Source organism: Herpailurus yagouaroundi, unplaced genomic scaffold (assembly GCF_014898765.1).
Source record: "Herpailurus yagouaroundi ecotype Mexico unplaced genomic scaffold, PumYag 308, whole genome shotgun sequence".
Lineage (NCBI taxonomy): Eukaryota > Metazoa > Chordata > Mammalia > Carnivora > Felidae > Herpailurus > Herpailurus yagouaroundi.
Window position 1 is genome coordinate 5702096 of NW_024412525.1, and position 18539 is coordinate 5720634.

The 18539-nt window shown below is 45.0% G+C and overlaps 1 protein-coding gene across 1 annotated transcript in view; it reads right to left on the reverse strand.

Annotated features, from left to right (window-relative positions):
• Positions 1-8777, reverse strand: part of DSTYK (dual serine/threonine and tyrosine protein kinase) — a 49571-nt gene extending 40794 nt beyond the window's left edge. The window contains exon 1 of the mRNA XM_040462215.1: positions 8397-8777. Within this exon, the coding sequence (XP_040318149.1) occupies positions 8397-8664 (268 nt within the window). The 5' untranslated portion in view covers positions 8665-8777. The remainder of the gene's footprint in view (positions 1-8396) is intronic.
• Between the last annotated feature and the right edge of the window lie 9762 nt (positions 8778-18539).

Sequence of the window (18539 nt, forward strand, 5' to 3'; positions counted from 1 at the left end):
TGGTTCGTGAGTTCCAGCCCTGCATCCGGCTCTGTGCTGTCAGAGCCAGCTTTGGATCCTCTATCCTCCCTCCTCGCTCTGTGCCCCTCCCCAGCTTGCGCTCTCTCTCTCAAAAAGTAAGAAACATTAAAAAATAAAAAGAGGTGGGGCACCTGGGTGGCTCATTCGGTTAAGCGTCCGACTTCAGCTCAGGTCATGATCTCGCAGTTCGTGAGTTCGAGCCCCGCGTCGGGCTGTGTGCTGACAGCTCAGAGCCTGGAGCCTGCTTCGGATTCTGTGTCTCCCCCTCTCTCTGCCCCTCCCCTGCTCACGTTCTGTCTCTCTCTCTCTCAAAAATAAATTTAAAAACTGGGATGAGCACCAGGTGTCGTATGGAAACCAATCTGACAATAAATTTCATTAATTTAAATAAATAAATAAATAAACAAACAAATAAATCAAAAAATAAATAAATAATAAATAATAAATAAAACAAGTGTGTTTTGTGTGTGTGTGTGTTTAATCAAAGGCTTTTACGGGTACATAACCTATCATCATTCCTCAGGACAGCTTTGAGGCATGACTAGTTAGACAAGTGAAAAGCAAAACAATCCTCAAGTCCTATTTCCCATCCTCCTGCCCAGCGAACACCACCCCAGGGAACGGAAGCACGTTACAAAGCCCAACTCCAAAGAGCGTTGTGGTCTAAAGCTTCCCACAGCGCATGGCACAAGGCCGGGGAGTCCGTCCAAACCATTCACGCCACCTGCTAAAGAGGACACAAAAAGGCACCACACGTGATGGGCACTTCAGCCAGGGGCCCACAGGCCATACTAATGAGTCCCCATGCTCTGACCAACTTTCCTTCAGAGAGTTTGGGTTTGGACTTGGGAGTACCATCTAGAAGGGGACTTTCCCAGAGAGGCTGACTGATGGCTCTAAGCAAGGGGCACATATCTCCACCGCCGCTACATCGATTCTCCTTTTGGCAAAGAATTAAATCAATTGTCAAGCATCGGGTGGCCTATACTTAGACTAGAAGACTCCGGTCAGACCTCTGAGAGAATCCAGAAAGAAAAACTGCATCTTGCACACGGACTCACCCTCTGTACCCTTGCTAGGAATAACACCATCAGACTCCCTGGACCACAGAAGAAGCAGAAGCCTTCATCTTTAGAGATGAACTATTTTCCTATGAGACGTTAAGGAGCAAATTCCCCTTAGGTCTTGACACATGTGGAGAGAACCTCATGCACCCACGTACCTCGTATTCTTCACGCTGGCTTCCCTCTGAGGAAGTCTGAGAAAAGATACGAAGGCAAAAGACACTCTAACGATAACTTTCGCCAATGCACTGTTTTTTGTTGTTGTTGTTGTTGTTGTTTTAAGTAGGCTTCATGCCCAGCGCAGAGCCTAATGTGGAGCTTGAACTCACGACCCTGAGATCAAGACCTGAGCTGGGATCAAAAGTCAGACGCTCAACCGACTGAGCCACCCAGGCGCCCCAATGCATTCTGCTTTTGAGCCACACAAACAACACAATTATAATTCCTCCATCAAAGGCAGGTCAGGGCTAATTATCCTGAACTCTGTCAGAATTAGCAAAGCATCTCAACTCCTTTTTCTGTCAATGTCGTTTAATCTTACAACTTCCCATACGCCTTAGCCCAAGCCCTCACAGACAGCTAATAGTTAAGTAGGTAACCAATTTGTAGAAAATCCTCTGGAGGGAACGCGAGGAAACACTAATCCTTCCTTGCATAATGTCAACTTGAAACAGCATCAATTAGTGGGTCTGTGGTTCACCATTGATGGTGGTTCACCATCCTGTGCCCAGTACTGAGTCAGGCGTTAATAAAGATTTGTTGAGTGAATGAATATTGAGGATCTACTTCCCTTATCATGGTGAAGCTCTGGCGTACTGGGACTGTATGCAACTCCATCTTTGGGGCATGAAAATCATTTGAGTATCAGCACAGAATGCAACCTAGCCTCATCAGTCATGTCTCAAACGCATCATTGTTCTTTTCTAGGGGCCCAGCTAGTAAAATGTGGGCAAATCTACAAAAATCCCTGTCTTTCATGGGGGGTGGGGAGGGGGTGGGAAATGCCCTTCTGAAGTGGAAAAAGCAGCATTCCAATATCTACCATCCGGGGAAATAATTTAACAGGTATTTATTTGCCTGTTATATATAAAGTATTATGGGGGGCTTTGCAGGGGGTACAAACATGAATAAAACACAGTCTTTACCTCCCAATCTAGTAAACGGGATAAAACAAAGATACCTGTAGCAATCCCAGAAGCAAACAGAGTATGTTCTGTATGTCCAGAGCCTACAGGAATTGAGCGACAGGTACAAGGGGAAATTCATATTCCCCTTTACTTCGACAACATATGTTTTGAGGTTTTATTTTCAAAAGATTGTTTTTGAGAAGTACATTTAATGCAGGAAGTGAGACAGAGAATAAAAGCATTAAGAAAGAGGAGGTGCTGGGAAAGCAGACAGAGCAAAACAAAATTTAAAGACCAGAATGGATTTTTGTTTAAATCCATGCTTTCTTTAAAAACCACTTGCAGGGCGCTTGGGTGGCTCAGTCAGTTGGGCGTCCGACTGGTCCGACAGGTCATGATCTCTCGGGGTTCACGAGTTGGAGCCCCGCATCGGGCTCTGTGCTGACAGCTCAGAGCCTGGAGCCTGCTTTGGATTCTGTGTCTCCCTCTCTCTCTGCACCAGCAACCCGCCCCCCCCCCCCCGCCACCCACCTTGCTCGTGCACGCTCTCTCTCTCAAAAATACATAAACATTAAAAAACCACTTGCAAGGCTGAAGAGCTAGGTATACTGAAATCAGTAATGACAGTTAAGACTAAACTACACATATTGCAAATCGTGAAGGTAATCATGTCTTTTCTTTTAAAGGCAGGCAGAATTGTCCAACCCTTTCTAATAGTGAGCTGCCCTGTGCCATGGGAAACAGATTATCCTAGGAAAGGAAACTTAGGAAGGGAAAGGCTGTAAAGGGAAAAGGTGCAAAGAGTTACTGTGTTTGGGAGAAGCCACTTCTTCCCAGGCTCCCCCCAGGGAACCGGAGGTAGCAAAATCAGCAAACTGGAGCCTGGGACCCTAAATGTCAGGGACTGGAAACTGGAATATGAGGCTAGAGGAGGTAGGGTCACATTACACTCAATTTCAATCAGATAAAGTCTCCCACTGAAGTCAATTATAGCTCCATGGCAAGCTACGGAGCCTGGGTTATGACTCATGTAGAACAAAATCTCTCCACTGCCAGGGTGCATTTTATATTCTCACGGGCAGGTCGGAAGAGCAAGGGACGAGTCACAGAAGCAGAACTGACTGGGAGTGTAGGTAGAGACGCGGGGTTGAATCCGGCTCCAGCTCAAACTACATACGTACACACAAACAGCCGTGTAGATTTAACACGAACCATATGACTGTGCTAAGTGCTTTAGAGTATTTATCTCTAGTTGTCACAACAACTTTGGGAGGTAGACATTACCACTCCCATTTTATGTATGTATGTATTTGTATGAATTCACCCCTTTAGAGGGTATAATTCAGTATTTTTAGCATATTCACAAAGCTGTGCACCCATCACCACTATCTAGTTCCAGAACATTTTCATTCTTCAAAAAGAAATCCCATACCCGTTAGCAGTCACTCAATCCTCCTCTCTCCTCACCCACTGGCAATCACACTATACTTCCCATCTTTACAGACTGGCCTATTCTGGGCATTTCCCATAGAGGGACTCATACAATAGACAGCATTTTGTATCACTACCATTTTACATATGAAGAAACCAAGACTCAAAGCCCAAGTCACACAGTGAATCGGAGGCTGAACTACAATAGGAAACCAGGTCTGATGGAAATGTTTGTACCTGCTTTTCGACCACTATGTGATGCCTCCATATAGGAAGAAACTTGTGAGAGAAAGTGAAAGTTTTCATTACACTTGGGCTAATAAAAGTAGTAAGTAAGAACCACAATTACAACACCATGTCTGCTGAGGATGTACTGAAAAGCTGAGGCAGCTCTTCGAAAACAGACCAGGGAAAACTACTGGAAAGCACACCCCTGTCCCCGTCTCTCACTGTTTCACCCCACAACCCAACTCCTCCCCACCGCTCAGCCGCACGAAGGAGGCAGCCACATGAAACTAGGCTATAAGGAATCTCCTCTCGCCCAATTTTCTGTCTCTTTCCCAGATGTCACTCTGCCACTTGAACTTTATTACCTATACCAACTTCTGTCTAAGGAGTCCAAGAAAAATGTCTATTTCAAATAAATACGCTAGTGCTTTTCCTCTTCTTTTAAATACTGGCAGCCGGTTTATACGAGGTGTGAAAAAAAGAGGGAGAAGAATGTTGAAGAAACTAAGCTGTTTGCTAACCAAAGGCAAAGAGCTATAAAAAATCTAAGAACTGTGGGGTGCCTGGGTGGCTCAGCCAGTTAAGCGTCCGACCTCAGCTCAGGTCACGATCTTGTGGTTCATGGGTTCGAGGCCCATATCAGGCTCCGTGCTGACAGCCCAGAGCCTGGAGCCTGCTTCGGATTCTGCGACTCCCTCTCTCTCTGCTCCTCTCCCACTTGCACTCTCTCTCTCTTGAGAATGAATAAACGTTAAAAAAAAATTTTTTTTTTTAAATCTAAGAATTGTAACTCACATAAAATGCCTATAATCCAGCCATACCTTACCTTTGTGCCATTTTTCTGCTTTGGGCGTTGCATATGTATATGGTTGAAGACAGGCTGTACCTTTCTAGAGGACTGACTTCAGGACTCCTAGTCCTTTTCATCCCTCATCCAGCATAAACAAATAATAGGTGCAACATAATGATAATAATTACAATTCTTTTTTTCTTTCTCAGGAGAGAAGTATAGAAGGGAAAGACTGATTCCCACTAACCTAAGGCCAATGCCAATATCTTTATCTGATTCTTTGTTCCCCAGGTACTTAAATGTTTATTGAATAATAACTGAATAATATCACTGTGGAACACATACACAGCAAGGTGCCAGGCACTGTTCTAAACACAACTATCAACATATATTAACTCCCAACAAGCCTAGAGGTAAGTACTAAATGTTTATTGAATAATAACAGCTAATACTTACACAACACCTTACAAGGCACCGTTCTGAACACGTGCATTAACTCCCAACAACCCTAGAGGCGAGCACTGCTGTTGTAACCAGCGGCTCCGACAACGAGGAAACTGACACAGCACAGCGGTGATGCGGAAGCAGGACGGGAGGAATGCGGCACAGAAGAGGGCATTCCAACCAGACACATTTGAGTCATTCCAATTTCTTAAAATTCATACCTCTATGATATGTTGCAACAGCAAAGCACTCTTTGGATCACAAAACACGAAAAATTTCCCCCTGCTACTTTGTGACACTCCATTCTGCCTTTTATCAAAGAAGTTCTCAAAGCCTTCATGTGGTTACTTCTAAAGCCTCTGACAGAGGAAAGTCAACAGATAAAAGGCCTCTCATCCCCTAGACTTAAGTGAAAAGAAGGCCAATGATTTGGGCAGCAGGGGAGGAATGGAATCAAAGAAATTTCACTTGCAATTCTGTTTGCTCTGTATGGGCCAAGCTATTCCTATTTTAAGAGTTCAGTCCCACCTACGTTTTAGCTTCTGAAATATCATGTCCGTTACATAACCCTCTAACCTGCCACCCCCCAATAAATACAAAACTGTCAAAATTAATAAGAAAGCAGTATTTTGGCATTCTTCCCATCTCCTCTGTGATTTAAAAGTGAAATGATAAAAATTTAGAGTTACTGGATGATCTTCAGTTGCTCAAATACAACACTACATCCAAACTAAAAGCACACTTCCACTCTGAAATGATGATTAAAACCTTCCAGAGGTTTGTTAAGTTACAAATTGAGTGTTCCTTTCACTCATGTGTGGAATTTAAGAAACAAACAAACAAAAAATAAGCAAAAAAAAAAAAGAGAGAGAGAGACAGAGAAACAGAACTGATGGTTGCCAGAGGGGAGGTGGGTGGAGGGATGGGTGAAATAAAGTAAATTAAAAAAAAAAAAAAACGTTCAGTGTTCCTTCTCTTGATATTCCAAGTTCCTACTCAGAAACCAACATTCACAAAAGAAAGTTGAGACAGTCTCTGAGTGGACTTGACCTTGTAACGATAGCCCGTAAAAGGAGGACACAAGAGCTAGTTGTCTTTTTAAGGAGTAAGGTTTTAAATCTACTTTCTAACACAATTACCTAAACAACTGGGAAAATGGCCATTCCCAAAATATACAGTTAGGCACCGCCTCACTGATCTTCCCTGATGCTCATTTTCACCTCCAACGATAAAACTCTCCATAGAGATGGGAATGGGAGCACCTTCTGGAACAAAACCAAACTGTTCCCAGTCCAGTCATCTGCACCCTACCCTGGTTTTTGTTTCAGATGAATAGACTAGAGAGGGTGAAGAGAGTTAAATACAATATGCAAAGGGGCGCCTGGGTGGTTCAGTCGGTTGAGCGACTGACTTTGACTCAGGTCACAATCTCACGGTTTGTGAGTTCAAGCCCCACCTCGGGCTCTGTGCTGACAGCTCGTAGCCTGGAGCCTGCTTCGGATTCTGTGTCTCCCTCTCTCTCTGCCCCTCCCCTGTTCGTGTTCTGTCTCTCTCTGTCTCAGAAATAAACATTAAAAATTTTTTGAAAAAAATACAGTACGCAAAGATTAGTTCGTGGTGCAGTCAACTAGAAAAGCCAGTGAGGCAAAATTCAAAGGGTATGTTTGTCTTCCTTAACTTGGCTTTTTAAAGAATAAAAACAAGAGCCTGTCAAGGTGCCTTGAAAACCTCCATCTCTCTGCGATGAATCGACTCCCTGAATCTACTCCCTGATGGTTTTTTTCTCTCCTTCGGTAGTGATTCTAAAATAAACAATTGTTATCAAATAACAGCGACAGAGGACTCTTTTAGGTAAGCTCTAAGAAAAACCTGGGAGCAGGAAAGCTGCTGGAAAGCACTGCTATGGGAGAGGGTTAAAGTACACATTCTGAGGATCATCTCTGAAAACATTAGCCCTTCTTGCCAATTTTCTGACAGCCTCTATAGGTCCATTTTCAGAACGGCAAATCTCTGGGCTGACGATATCAAACCACCACTCCAGAAAAGCTACCGTGCTTTCCTCCCCGTTGTATTACTTCCAAGCTCACTAAGTGGAAGAATATTATTTAGGACCAGATCAGATTCTTATTATCTTGCTTTCTTTCATCGCCATTTCTGGAGTCTCAGACAACTGGAGGATATGAAACATGGCAACTTCGGAAACACAGAACCCAAACCACAAACTCTGAAGAGCTCAACAATTCATTCTGGTCTGAGCCTGATGTTCAAATTCGCTATTAGCATCTACATTTGTGCTTCCACAGGTGTGTCTGTAGACCACTTGCAACAGAATCCCGGCAGCGTTTTATGTTTAGATTCTCAGCACCCACCCACGAGACCGTCCCCATCTGTGGGGTAGAGCATGAGACATTTTTAAGGCTAATTTGGTTTGAGTACACACTTAAGTTTGAGAATCGCTAAATTAAACCCACTGTCTTACTTGCTGTGCTGTCCCCAGGGTACCTGTCCACATGGGATGCCAGTCCCTTCTCCCTTCCCACCTATTTCCTAATTAGACGCGCTACTTAACAAACCCTCCTGATCGCCACCAAAAAGCAGTTGAAGAGGAAGCAAGAAATTGGGAAAGATCAAAGGCCCTGCACGATTTTAAGTGCTTTAGGGACTCTAGCACATCCCGGGGAGAATCAAGTCACGAAGTCTCAGGACCAAACAACAACCCGATCTCTCCCCAACTTCTTCGACAGAAGCACGAGCAACCCCTCAGGCACCCTGGCACGTCAGATAGGGATTTCCTTTAGCGACCCCCAGCCCCATTTACAGTACACTCCTTACTTCTTCACAGTTTTCGTGCAAAAGCATTTCACGTAAGCACACACACATACACCACATACACATACACAATCCACTACAGTTCCCTGGACTCCTCGGGCTCCTGGGGCACCCTGCCTGCTGCCCTTCCTCCGGGCGTCCACCTCCTCCATCCCTAGGCGGGTCTCCGACCTCAGCCGCCCCCCCCCCCCCCCCCCCCCCCCCCCCCCCCCCGCACGGCCGGTTGTGCCGGAGCGCGTTCCTGGCACTCTCGCCGGCCTCCGAGCGCCCCTCGCCCACCCCCGCCCCGGGGGATGCCCGCCCACGGCCTCGCGGATCCGGCCGGCCCAGGCCCGGGGACCCGGCCACGCCACCCCTCTTCCACTTTGCGCCCTTTCCCGGCTTGTTTTGCAGGGACAGGGGTGCGGTCCGCCCTCCGCCTTGCTCCTCCAGCCCTGCCTCAGCCGCGGCTGCCCTCCTTACCCGCCTGCAGCCCGGTCTCGGCGACGTCGCCGGCAGGGCCGCGCTCGGCCCCGCCGTCGTCGCCCGTGGGGGAGGAGGGACAACTGTGGTTGTGGGAGCACTTGATGTCGCGGAAGAACTTCTGGGTTTCGCGCAGGTTCTGCCGCAGCCGGCCCAGGTAGCGGCGGTAGCGGCCGAATCCTCGGCACAGCTCGCGGATCATTCCGCCGCCGCCCGGGCCGGGACCCGAGACGGGCTCGCTCGCCCACGGCACCCCGTCGCCCTCCATCGCCCCGACCCGGTCTGTCCTGGCGGCTCGGTCCCCGGCCCGCTGGCCCCGCTTCCCTCCTCCCCGCCCCCCAGTGCTTCGGGGAGGAGGAATCCACTCCCTGACGCCCCCGCCTGCAGTCGGCCGGGCTTCCGACCTCCGTCACCGCCGTTGAAAACAAACCAACCCGCAGTGCGCCGCCAACGGAACCTTTATCTCCACTCTCCGGGAGAGTGAGGGAAGGATCACTGGAGGGCGCAGGACCTGCGCGGGATCTCCTGGGATTTGTAGTCTGGGCGGGGGCGGGCTCCGAAACCTGGAGACCGTGGACGGGGCTGACTCCCGGTGGAACCTCGCCCGTTTTTGTGCGCACACGCTCTCCTCGTTTCAAAACGTGTTCCCGCGCCCTGCATGGAGAGGAGAGAGAGGAGGCTGCAGAATCCCGCGTCAGCAGAAGTGGGGTGTCTTCGTGAAATCAGAGCAAAACATTTCAATAGCAGAGAGAAGGAAGGAAACAAGACTGAGGCCAACGATGTCTCTCCATGGCTACCCTAAACGGTTCTCACTTTCGGGATACAGTAGATAGTGGAGAATCGACTGAAAATACCCTAAAAATAGGGAAACGGTTCTTGTTTATATTGCGCCCTCTTTCTCTCCAGGTGTGGAAAAGGGGGATGTGAAAGGGTCGTTAAAGAGCTTTAAACCGAAGTCCATTGGTTTCTGGAAGTAAAGGGACTGGGCTGGGTTAGGGGAAGTTGAGGTTTGCAGTTCCAAACCAGTTCTGATTATCTTAACTTGGCTTCTGCTAATAGAGACTTTTATTGCCACAGACTGCCACAGAGCCCTGGACACAATTACAGAGGAGACAAAACTTCACAATCACCTCCTTTTCACCTCCTGCTTTCTCTTCCCCTCTTCTCCAGGCACAGAGTTTTCCTATCTTTCTTGCTGTGCAAAGATTCCCCTCTTTCACCCAGGCCAGACCTCTGCTGGATCGTGTAGTTCAACTGCATTTAAGAGGAGACTTGAGTTTGAGTTTGAATGCCTCCAGCGTCTTGTCTCGGGATCTATGAAATAAGGGTCTAGGCTTGTTGATCTTGCTTCAAAATGTTTGCTTCTGTCTCCCAACCTCTCATCCCTTGAGTGCAAGGGCTCTTAGCAGAGTGATGTCCTGATAATTGGGTTAATTCAATGTTAAAATGTGAGGGGGCTTTTAGTATTTTATGAAAAGGAGTCACTGGTTCACATGAATCTCTGCTTGGTAGGTGGGTGTGAAGGACTACAGGTCTGGAGAGAGCCTCAGACTCTTTTGCGCTCCTTCCCATTTACTTACATATTCTCCACCAGCCACTCCTCATTTTTTGCAAGACCCCCATGCAACCTCTAAAAGACTCAGTAAAACACAAATGAAAATACAAAACGGAACGTTTAACACAAGATGGCTGATACTATTTCAAAGAAGCAGCAGCAGCGAGGTAGCAAACCAGTGTGTGAAAATTTTGCCACGATCATTTCATTTTTTTTTTAATGTTTCTTTATTTTTGAGAGACAGAGAATATGAGCAGGGGAGGGGCAGAGAGAGGGGGGCACAGAGAATCGAAAGCAGGTTCTGCACTGAGAGCAGTGAGCCCTATGCGGGGTTGAAACTCACATACTCTGAGATCATGACCTGAGCTGAAGTCAGACATTCAACCGGCTGGGCCACCCAGGCGTTCCTCCACGCACAATAGTTTCTAACAAAGAAGATCAGATAAGAGAGTATTTGGGCTAGAGTTGTCCAGAAAGGGATTTGGGAATTAATAACTATCTTGAAGAAGTAACATTTGGAAAGGTGGAAGTCCTGAGGGAGAGCATTATGTTAGGTAAAGGCCATGGAGTTCATTCTTTAAAAAACTATTCATTAGTAGTTTATTTTATTTTATTTTTAAGTTTATTTATTTATTTTGAGAGAGACAGAGACAGTGCAAATTGGGGAGGGGCAGAGAGGGGAAGAGAGAGAGAATCTCAAGCAGGCTCCATGCTGCCAGTACAGAGCCTGACTCGGGGCTTGAACCCACGAAACTGTGAGATCATGATCTAAGCCCAAACCAGGAGTCAGACGCTCAACCAACTGAGCCACCCAGGCGCCCCTGTCAGTACTTTATTTTTAAAAGAATGGGGCGCCTCGGTGGCTCAGTCGGTTAAACTTACGACTTCTGCTCAGGTCATGATCTCACACAGTGTGTGAGTTCGAGCCTTGCATCAGGCCCTGTGCTGACAGCTCAGAGCCTAGAGCCTGCTTCAGATTTTGTGTCTCCCTCTCTCTGCCCCTCCTCGACTCCCTCTCTCTCTCTCTCTCTCTCTCTCTCAAAAATAAACATTAAAATTTTAAAAAATAAGTAATATAAGCCTGTAGTATAAATTCAAATTATACAAAGGTTATACAAGGGAAAACTAAGTCTTTCTTCTAGCCTGTCTCCAAGTCACCTAGTTCCCCTCCCAGGAGGTAGCCCTCTTGGAGGTGTAGGTATGTGTCTTTAAACTCAGACGGGGGCACCTGGGTGGCTCAGTTGGTCGGGTGACCAACTTCATCTCAGGTCATGATCTCGCAGTTTGTGAGTTCGAGCCCCGCGTCGGGCTCTGCGCTGACAGCTCGGAGCCTGGAGCCTGCTTCGGATTCTGTGTCTCCTCCTCTCTCTGCCCCTCTCCTGCTCACATTCTGTGTCTCTCTGTCTCTCAATAATAAATAAACGTTAAGGGGTGGCTGGGTGGCGCAGTCGGTTGGGCGTCCGACTTCAGCCAGGTCACGATCTCATGGTCCGTGAGTTCGAGCCCCGCGTCAGGCTCTGGGCTGATGGCTCAGAGCCTGGAGACTGTTTCTGATTCTGTGTGTCTCCCTCTCTCTCTGCCCCTCCCCCGTTCATGCTCTGTCTCTCTCTGTCCCAAAAATAAATAAACGTTGAAAAAAAATTTTTTTTTAATAAATAAATAAATAAATAAATAAATAAACGTTAAAAAAAAAAAAAACAACAAAAAACCCAGATGATAGCACAGTATACTTACTCTATTCTGCCCTTCCAGGCTCTCCTGTACCAAAATATACAGATCTGCCCCATTCTTTTTAACTGTATAAATATGCTACCATATGGATTGGTATGTTTTATTTAACAAGTCCTCTATTGATAGGCCTTTAGGTTTTTGGCAGTCTTTTTGGTATTACAAACAATACTGCCATCACAAAGCTTCTACATAATTTAACATACATAATTTAACAATTTGAATATGTGTATGTCTCATCTCTATTTTTGATCTGCTGAGGAAAGTGATCATTTTGTTTGTTTCCTGCTACTTAAAATCTTAAATATGCGGGTAACATGAACTCTTCCTAAATCACAGTCAGCTACATGTGAAAGTACGTATTTTATTCAAACATCCAATTCTAAGGACAACTGGGAGAGAATGAAAGTTTAAATGGTGTCAAAAGAGGATTCAAGTTCGGATAGGAAAATGTTCCTTAAAACTGAGTTGGGGCACCTGGGTGGCTTAGTCACTTAAGCATCCAACTTCTGCTCAGGTCATGATCTCATGGTTCATGGGTTCATGAGTTCATCAGTTCCTGGGTTTGAGCCTGCCCCTCCCTTGCTCACTCACCCACCTCTCTCAAAAATAAATAAAGATTGGGGCGCCTGGGTGGCGCAGTCGGTTAAGCGTCCGACTTCAGCCAGGTCACGATCTCGTGGTCCGTGAGTTCAAGCCCCGCGTCGGGCTCTGGGCTGATGGCTCAGAGCCTGGAGCCTGTTTCCAGTTCTGTGTCTCCCTCTCTCTCTGCCCCTCCCCCGTTCATGCTCTGTCTCTCTCTGTCCCCAAAAAACAAATAAAAATGTTGAAAAAATAAAATAAAATAAAATAAAGATTTTAAAAAACAATTTTTTAAAAACTTTATTTATTTTTGAGAGAGCGACAGCGTGTGAGCAGGGGAGGAGCAGAGAGAGAGAGGGAGACGCAGAATCCGAAGCAGGCTCCAGGCTCCAAGCTGTCAGCACAGAGCCCAACGTGGGGCTCGAACTCACGGACCACGAGATCATGACCTGAGCTGAAGTCAGATGCCCAACCGACTGAGCCACCCAGGCTCCCCAGTGATGGGATTTTTAAAGCATGAACCCACAATAATGAGTGGAGTCAATAGGACAAACAAAAACAAAGAAAAGTAGAAGCTGGAAAGCAGATGCACAAGCATTAACTAAGTTACCAACCTGGAGAACCTGAATCCTAAATCCAAAATGGAACCAAACTGAGACCCCACCTGATTTATACTGCAGACTCCCTCAAGTCTCCACATTTGATCACTCACAGTAGGTCCCCGTGCCGCCCACTGTGGGGATATATAGAAGCGGGCCATCTACAGGGTGAACTCTCAGCATGGGTCAAAATAAGAATTTTTAAAGCTATTTAAGATCTCCAGGTTACTGCTCCCTTCTTCAACTGCTGCCCTCCTTCTTCTAAAAGGAGACCGAAGTATTTATTCTCCAGAGATGGTTGAATAGGAGTCTCCGTATAAATAAGGAGATTAAGTGGATTTATGGATATCGGATGCTAAGATTCCCAGCCCTCTTCTTCCATTCAATTCCTAGATCTCTGGCTACCGGACATTTACCTTCCAGAGAGGAAACGTGACTTGTGTTCTTCAAGGAATCTGACTATACCAAGAGGAAAAACCAAAAGATACTGACATCAGGACAGAGATTTTTTTTTTAACTTTATTTACTTTGAGGGGTGGGGGAGAATCTCAAGCAGGCTCCACACTGTCAGCACAGAGCCTGATGCGGGGCTTGAACCCACAAACCGTGAGATCATGACCTGAGCCCAAACCAAGAGTTGGATGCTCAACCAACTGAACCATCCAGGCCCCCTGAGATTTTTTTTTTAATGTTTATTTATTTTTGAGTAAGAGAGAGACAGAGGACAAGGAGGGGAGGGGAAGAGAGAGAGGGAGGCACAAAATCCAAAGCAGGCTCCAGGCTCCAAGCTGTTAGCAAAGAGCCCGATGCAGGGCTCGAACTCACTAACCATGAGATCATGACCTGAGCCGAAGTCAGATGCTTAACCAACTGAGCCACCCAGGCGCCCCAAGATTTTTTCAATTGAAATTAACTGACATTGATGGGGCGCCTGGGTGGCGCAGTCGGTTAAGCGTCTGACTTCAGCCAGGTCACGATCTCACGGTCCGTGAGTTCGAGCCCCGCGTCGGGCTCTGGGCTGATGGTTCAGAGCCTGGAGCCTGTTTCCGATTCTGTGTCTCCCTCTCTCTCTGCCCCTCCCCCGTTCATGCTCTGTCTCTCTCTGTCCCAAAAATAAATAAACGTTGAAAAAAAATTAAAAAAAAAAGAAATTAACTGACATTGAAATTTATTAGTTACAGGTACACAACATAATGATTCAATATTTGTGTATATTGCAAAATGAGCATCACTATAAGTCTGGTTAACATCCATCACCATACCTAGTTATGGAATTTTTTCTTGTGATGAGAAGTTTCAGGACTTACTCTCTTAGCAACTTTCAAATATGCAATACAGTACTTTTACCTCTAATCAGCATGCTGTAGGTGACATCGCCATGACTTCTTTGTTTTACAGTTGGAAGTTTATACCTTTTGACTCCCTTCACCTACATTGCCCCATCCCCCTGCCCTGCCTCTGGCCACCACCAATCTAGAACACAGATTTTTTTCTGGCTTATTCACTGCTCTATCTCCAGCACCTAGAACAGTGCCTGTCACTTAGTAGGTGTTCCTACTAAGTGATATTTGCTGAATGAATGCATGTTCACTCTAGATATTTTTAAATATTCGGGAAAGCACAAAGGAGAACATAAAACCACTCGTGTTTCTACTATCCAGTAAGAACAAGTTCCTCCTGGAACTAAGACAAGTTCCTCTTGGTTAGATGATTTGATTTCTAGAGAGATTCCAAAGTCTTTTTTTTAAAGTTCATGTATTTTTATGTTATTTATTTATTTTTATTCTTTTTATTTCTTTTAAGTAGGCTCCATGCCCAATATGGGCTTAAATTCATGACCCTGAGATCAAGAGCCGCATGCTCTCTCCTGACCGAGCCAGCCAGGTGCCCTGAGATTCCAGAGTCTAGATCCTTATGTTAATGTAGGTGGGAATCAGGCACTTTTGCAGAACACCAAAAGTAACATTTATTTCTGCAGTGTGAATTAGGAACGAGTTTACTAAGAGAAAGAATAACTGTTTTCTATTATGCAACATAAAATCACAATCACAAATCCAAGAATTTTGGGGGTGCCTCCTGGCTCAGTCAGTAGAGCACGGGACTCTTGATCTTGGGGCTGTGAGTTCAAGCCTCGTGTTGGGTGTAGAGATTACTCACTGCTGCCAGCACCAAACCCACTTCGGATGGAACCTCTGTTCCCCTCTCTCTCTCTGCCCCTCACCCACGTACGTGTGTGCGTGTGTGCGTGTGTGCACGTGTGCGTGTGTGTGTGTGTGCGTGTGAGAGATGCTGGCAGTGCTGCAGAGCAGTGCTTCTCAAAGTTTAACAGGCACAAGAATCATGCAGATATCTTGTTAAAATACATCTCTGATTCAGTAGGTCTGGGGCATGGCTTGGGGTGCCACCTTTATAACAAGTTCCCAGGGGATGCCAATGCTGCTGGTCTGGGGACCATACTTTGGGTAGCAAGGGTGTATAGAGACAGAACAGGAGTGAGCAAAGTCTCATGGTTAAGGACATAGGTCTAAGAGTCAAAGAGACCTGCATTCAAATCCTAGCTCTACCCCTTCCCATTTGTATGCTTTGGAGACATTAACTTATTTTCTTTCGGTCTTCTTTCCTTACCTGAAAATGGTGAGCATTAAAAGAGTAATGCCAGGGGCACCTGGCTGGTTTAGCAGGTAGAACATGTGGCTCTCAGTCTCGGGGTTTTAAGTTCAAGTCCCACACTGGGTATAGAGATTACTTAAAAATATTTTTTTTTAAAGGAGCAATGCCAATTGTAAATCTCAAAGCATGTAGGGTTAAAAAAAATTTCTAAGCAATATCTAACACAGGAGAAGAGCTCAATAAATGGCAACTGCTTTTATCAACTGTGTTATCATTATTACAAACCTAAATTCTTGTCCTGACTGGCTACTGTATAAACTTGGGCAAGAGATTGGCCCTTCTGAGTCTTGGTCTTCTCATCCATCAAATGGGATAATAATAGTGCCCACCTCAAAAGATTATGAAGATTAAAATGGGAAAAACTATTAAAAATGCTTAATACAGAGACCAGCACATAGAAGGCACTCAATAGAAATTCACTGAGGTTATGATTGCTGTAAGCCTTGGTTCTGACCCTGTCTCTGTGACTTTTGTTAAAAGAGAGAATCCTATGATTGTGTTCAACATCACTGTGTTGGTGGGAGGATGGAATGAGCCATAGTAAATGAAAGCGCTTTGGAAATGAACTCCTATAAAAACTTAAGGAAAAACACGAGAGTCAGAATCTGACCTGAGTTCCAGCCCTGGATATGCTCATACGTACTTTGTGATCTTAAGCAAATTACTTAACTGCTTGGAGCCTCAGTTATTTCATCTGTATAGCAGAGCTAATAATACCTATCTCACAGGGTCATGAAGATTAAATTAAATAATGTGTAAAGCACTTAGTAACTTGCCTGGCACATAAAAGTGCTTGATAAATGTTTTCTTTCCTATATACAGTAATTACGTTCAGGATTCTGTATTTTTCCAAGGAGGATAGCATTCCCAAAAATATTTTGGTCTTGTTTGTGAGATTCCTTCTGTGAAGATTTATTAACTTGAACATGAAAGGTCTATAAAACTGAACTGCTAAATGTATCCTATTTAATTATACATCAAATATCATTCCAATGCTGAATATTTCATCAGTGGCATCCCTGGCTGTTGGGAGGCAGAGCATGGGGAGGAAAAACAATCAATTAAAAAGAATTTGGTATAACCCCGGGTAGAAATCACCTTTGTTTTACTGCCAAGTAGAGCAAAATTTCCAGAAATTTTTTAGAGTAACTGAAGTAACTGACCCAAAGCTTACTAGAAGCAGCCTCAGACATAGTTTTGCCACAATTCATTTCTCATCAGTAAGATTAGAAGATTGCTGTTGCTTTTTCAAGTCTAAATGGCTTTTCACCCTTTTTGCACCCCGTTGCCTGACACTTTCAGTGGAATCTATTTTTGGTTAGTTTCCTTACTTGGTCAGAATAAAACCTCGCCACAAGTTTTATTCTCGTGTCTCTCTGCTAATCTTGGATGAAGATGGATAGATGGAAATCCACATGAAATACCTTTTCTATGTCAACATTATCCTGGTAGAGGTTTCCTAGAAGGTTTTCTAGGTTCTAGACATATTCCAACTGGCTTAGTAGGTATTTACATGTGCCGAACACAATGCCTCATACAAAGAGGGTCCTCAGTATATATTAGCCAAAAGAAAATATTTCTTTCATATCATCCTCCTGCTACCCCCTGGCTCATGAATCTAGCTCTGCAGGGAAAGTGGTTTAATGGAGGTGGGAAGTAGCATTCTGAAGCAAAGGTGGATGAAGGCATCCTGGTCACGAGAACCTTCTCCATCCACCCCCAAATTGTAGAGACAGAGACCAGTATCTATCAAGTGTCACATAAACCTCTAAGTGCTTGGAAAACAGGTCCTGGAACCTAGTTGAGCCACCTTTCTGTATGTCGGTGTTTAAGGTTCCTATCATTTTCCTAGAGCTGATTCCAGAGGAATCAGGACCCTCATCCAAATAGGACTTAGGAATCCACTTAGGCAAGTTTCCTGATGAGACGTACACACACTTCCTACACAGGGCATATGCAGTTTTTTAAGGGCATGGAGGAAGAGGGTTGCCTGGGTGGCTCAGTCGGTTAAACGTCTGACTCTTGGTTTCAGTTCAGGTCATGATCTCACAGTTTGTGAGTTCAAGCCCCGGATCAGGCTCTGCACTGACAGTGTGGAGCCTGCTTGGGATTCTTTCTCTCCTTCTCTCTCTGCCCCTCTCCTGCTTGCTCGCTATCTCTCTCTCTCTCTCAAAATAAATAAATAAACTTAAAAAAAAAAAAAGGGTACAGAGAAAGAAAAGGGAAAAATTGTATTACATCTAAGACATCATAAAAATAAGTACATTTCAGATGAAATTTTCAATAGTCCACGATCCTAGCATAAAACTTACAATTCTTTCTTAGCCCTCCCTTCCTATCTTTATCCGTGGTTTACCCAAATTTTATCCATATAGTTTATATCATCTTTAATTCTTATAATAACTCTGGAAGGATGGATTTTATTTATTTATTTATTTATTTATTTTTAAAGTTTTTGTTTATTTATTTTGAGAGAGAGAGAGAGAGTGCGTGCGCACACGAGCATGGGAGGGGCAAAGAGAGAGGGACTCCCAGGCAGGCTCCATGCTATCAGCACAGAGCCCAACTCAGGGCTGGAAACCACAAACTGTGAGGTCATGACCTGAGCCAAAATCATGAGCCGGATGTTTAACCGGCTAAGCCACTCAGGTGCCCTGAAAGATGGATACTTTAATCTTTATCTTTATATCTTTATAATCTTTAAATGTGGAAACTGAGACTCAGGTTAAGCAGTGTGTCTAAGTCCACATAGCTAATAACACATGTTTGCCTGACTCCGGAGCTCTTATTCTAGCTCAAGACGATTTTCATTCTAATGCTTTCATTTTAGGTTATTTCAAAAAGGCTTTTTGTGTTTCTATATACTTATCATACATATCTCTTTCAATAGCATCATAACATTCCATTACATTCTTACACCATTGTTATTCACCCACTTCCTAATCTTGGGCATGTAGGTCCTTTCAGGTTTTCCACTGCTATAAACAATGCTCCTTTATATATTTTCTG